Genomic DNA, 3107 nt, shown 5'->3' with positions numbered 1-3107 from the left:
TAAAATACGTAAAAATCATACACATTTAGTCCTCATCCCAAAGGTAAAGAATCCGGATTTACTTTCTGATTTTCGACCCATAGGATTGTGCAATGTTATGTATAAGATAGTGGCCAAATGTCTAATTAATCGACTTCGTGTTTGGCTGCCATCAATCATATGGGAAAATCAAAGCGGATTCATTTCGGGACGTTCTATTCTGGATAACATTTATGTTGCTTTTGAACTCGTTCATTTGATGCATTTGAAAAGAGGAGGGAAGCAGGGGTATATGGCAGTCAAGCTAGATATAAAAAAGGCTTATGACAAATTTGAATGGCCTTTTATTGAGAAGTGTTTGATCCAATTGGGTTTTCCAATGTATATTGTTCGGCCGCTCACGAAATGCATTACATCACTGTCTTATTCGATATTGGTTAATGGAGTGGAACAGGAAATCTTTTTTCCTTCTAGAGGACTTCGACAAGGCGATCCTCTCACTAGCCTCATTGAAGATAAAGTCAACAGGGATTTGATTCGGGGAGTGAATGCTTCACCTTCAGGAATACGAGTCTCTCACTTGCTTTTTGCTGATGACAGACTAGCTTTTATTCATGCTTCAAGATCAGATTGTGTTGAGTTTCTGGACATTCTTCACTCTTATCAATTGGCGGCAGGACAAGAAGTGAATTTCAACAAATCTAGTGTCTATTTCAGTAGTAATGTTTTGGATTCCTTGAAGTTGGAATTGCAGCAGGTGTTAGGTACTGATAAATGCTTAACGGACTCTAATTATCTGGGAATGCCTATTCTCTTGGGAAGAAATAGAAAAGCTTCTTTTGAGTATTTGCGAGATAGGATACAAAGTAAATTAGAGGGATGGAAAGGAAGACTTTTATCAGCAAGTGGGAAAGAGGTTTTAATTAAATCAGTTTTACAATCTATACCGACTTATGTCATGAGTCTATTCTGATTGCCGGCTGGTTTTTGTGAAGATTTGGAGATGTACTGCTCAAAGTTCTTATGGGATTCTGATAATGGAGCTAGGAAAACCCATTGGGTTGCTTGGAGAGGACTATGTAAAAAAAAGAATTCTGGTGGACTTGGTTTCAAAATGCTAGAAGCTCATAATCTAGCTTTGCTTGCAAAATAAGCTTGGCGTTTCTTTGATGATCAAAATTCTTTGATGGTTAAGGTTTTAAAAGGGAAGTACTTTCGGATCACTTCATTTAAGAAAGCTTCTTTGGTTTCTAATCCATCAGCATTATGGAGAGCTTTTTTGGATGCAAGGGAGATTTTGCTTAAAGGAGGACGGTGGAGAGTTGGGAATGGAGCTAATATTGAGATTTATAATGATAAATCGGTGGCGAATCTTGATAATTATCAAATCCAGCCTATTACTGATTTCCATGATGTTCATTTAACTGTTGCCTCACTCGTTAACTCTCATGAAGGTGTTTGGAAACGGGAACTTCTTAATTCTATGTTTTCTCCCTCTCAGGTAGCAGCAATCCTTGCAACACCATTGTCCTTGCCTTTACCAGCTGATCGGTTTATCTGGATGGGAACATTGGATGGCAAATATACCGTGCAATCTGGTTACTATGTGGCGAAGGATGTTTTGATGCTAAGGAAGAATTTGTCTCCAATTATCAGTTTGTTTCTTCATTGAAATAAGCTTTGGTCCATTAAACTTCCTCCTAATGTCAAATCTTTCTGCTGGAAGCTTTGTAAAGGAATTCTTGTAACCACTGACAATCTTCATAGGAGAGGTATGACTTATATTGATCCAGTTTGTTCGGTTTGTGGTATGCGAGATGAATCGATTTTGCACCTGTTTCGTGATTGTATATGGTCTCGGCAACTATGGTCACTTTTACAGTTCACTGATGTTCAGGCAGACGTATCTGGAAATTTATTTGCTTAGTTGAATAATGTCTTTTCTAGCCTAAAAGATGACTTGCTGATAATTTTTGTTCTTGCTGCATATTGGATTTGGATGAATAGAAATAAGGTTGTCTTTGAATCTGTGTGTGAAAGACCTGTTTCTAGCATGAATGGTATTCAACAATGGCGTGATAATCTCTTGTGGCTAGATTTAATAGCAGTTCGTCCTGTTTCATCTCCTAACACTTCTGCTGTTAAATGGTGTCCTCCAAGTCCATCTGTTGTAAAAATAAACTTTGATGCTTCATTTGTTTATGGTGCAAACACAAACTGTTATGGTGTAATGGCTCGGAATAGTCAAGGTTCTGTCATTGAAACAGAATGGGGACGTTTGGATTACATTGAAGATGCTTTCCATGTCGAAACTTGTGCTGCAAGGAAAGCAATTCAGCTTGCTACCAGACTGGGCTTTGATCAAATTCTGTTAGAAGGAGATCAAATTCAGCAATTCAGTTTTAATTATACTGGAAGAAGCTATACTAGCTCTGGCGTTCTTATTGATGAAATCAAGACCTTGGCTTCATCCTTTAACTCAGTGTCTTATAACTTTGTTAAACGTAATGCTAATAAAGTAGCGGATAGTATTGCTCATTTACAATTTAATTGCGTTTCTAAGCGTTTTAATGAGGCTTCTGTGCCTCCTATTGTAATGGATTTTGTCCTTCAAGGCATTGTTTTTTAATGAAGTTTCCTATTTACTATAAAAAAAATGGACATCCATAATATATGTAATCTGTACAAAATTATTTTCAACACTTTTTTTTTTTTATGATATATAATTAAAACTGATCAGAACAATACTGATTGTATCAAGAGTGAGTCATGTCATACTATGGAGAGAAATGAAGAGATTGAGAGCATCATAATTTCTTGGTAGATTACAAAGACAACCTAGCTATATAGCTCCGTATCATATTAAAATCTAAGATTATAAATTGGCCTGCACTGCACACTTGAAAAGGAAAAATGAATTACGTACCTACTTAATTTTGATTCATTGAATATTGTCCATCACGTGTGAAAATCATTTGTCACATTAATACTCATGTTAATTGTAATGGTTGTTTGTTTGGTGAATGAAGATTGAATATGATCTCTTTACGCATTTCGTTAATCAGCCGTTTGCCATTGGAGTGAGTAGCTTAACAAACATGCTATTTTGTGCAAGTAGACTGACGTTT

The 3107-nt window shown here is 36.4% G+C and overlaps 2 protein-coding genes across 2 annotated transcripts; both read left to right on the top strand.

The window, feature by feature from the left end:
* The first annotated feature begins 271 nt into the window (after nucleotides 1–271).
* Nucleotides 272–1651, top strand: LOC139881792 (uncharacterized). The gene is made up of 3 exons (XM_071866201.1): nucleotides 272–895; nucleotides 975–1058; nucleotides 1175–1651. Exons 1-3 carry the CDS (start codon nucleotides 272–274, stop codon nucleotides 1649–1651), a joined length of 1185 nt encoding a protein of 394 aa, XP_071722302.1.
* Nucleotides 1652–1753: 102 nt separating this feature from the next.
* On the top strand, nucleotides 1754–3059 carry LOC139881801 (uncharacterized; the record flags this gene model as incomplete). Its single annotated transcript, XM_071866210.1, has 3 exons — nucleotides 1754–1839; nucleotides 1927–2572; nucleotides 3009–3059. Coding segments are annotated over exons 1-3 (783 nt in total), but the record flags the coding sequence as incomplete, so codon positions are not given.
* Between the last annotated feature and the right edge of the window lie 48 nt (nucleotides 3060–3107).

Source organism: Rutidosis leptorrhynchoides, unplaced genomic scaffold, assembly GCF_046630445.1.
Source record: "Rutidosis leptorrhynchoides isolate AG116_Rl617_1_P2 unplaced genomic scaffold, CSIRO_AGI_Rlap_v1 contig196, whole genome shotgun sequence".
Classification (NCBI taxonomy): Eukaryota; Viridiplantae; Streptophyta; class Magnoliopsida; order Asterales; family Asteraceae; genus Rutidosis; species Rutidosis leptorrhynchoides.
This window is presented reverse-complemented; position numbering and strand designations above follow the sequence as displayed.

What these genes read in the sequence shown, in the direction of transcription:
- LOC139881792 (XM_071866201.1), top strand. Translation starts at nt 272, where the DNA reads ATGGCAGTCAAGCTAGATATAAAAAAGGCTTATGACAAATTTGAATGG. An exon ending in TATCAGCAAGTGGGAAAGAG is followed by an intron (nt 896 to 974) that starts GTTTTAATTAAA and finishes GTTTTTGTGAAG; the next exon opens with ATTTGGAGATGTACTGCTCA. An exon ending in GGTTGCTTGGAGAGGACTAT is followed by an intron (nt 1,059 to 1,174) that starts GTAAAAAAAAGA and finishes TTGATGGTTAAG; the next exon opens with GTTTTAAAAGGGAAGTACTT.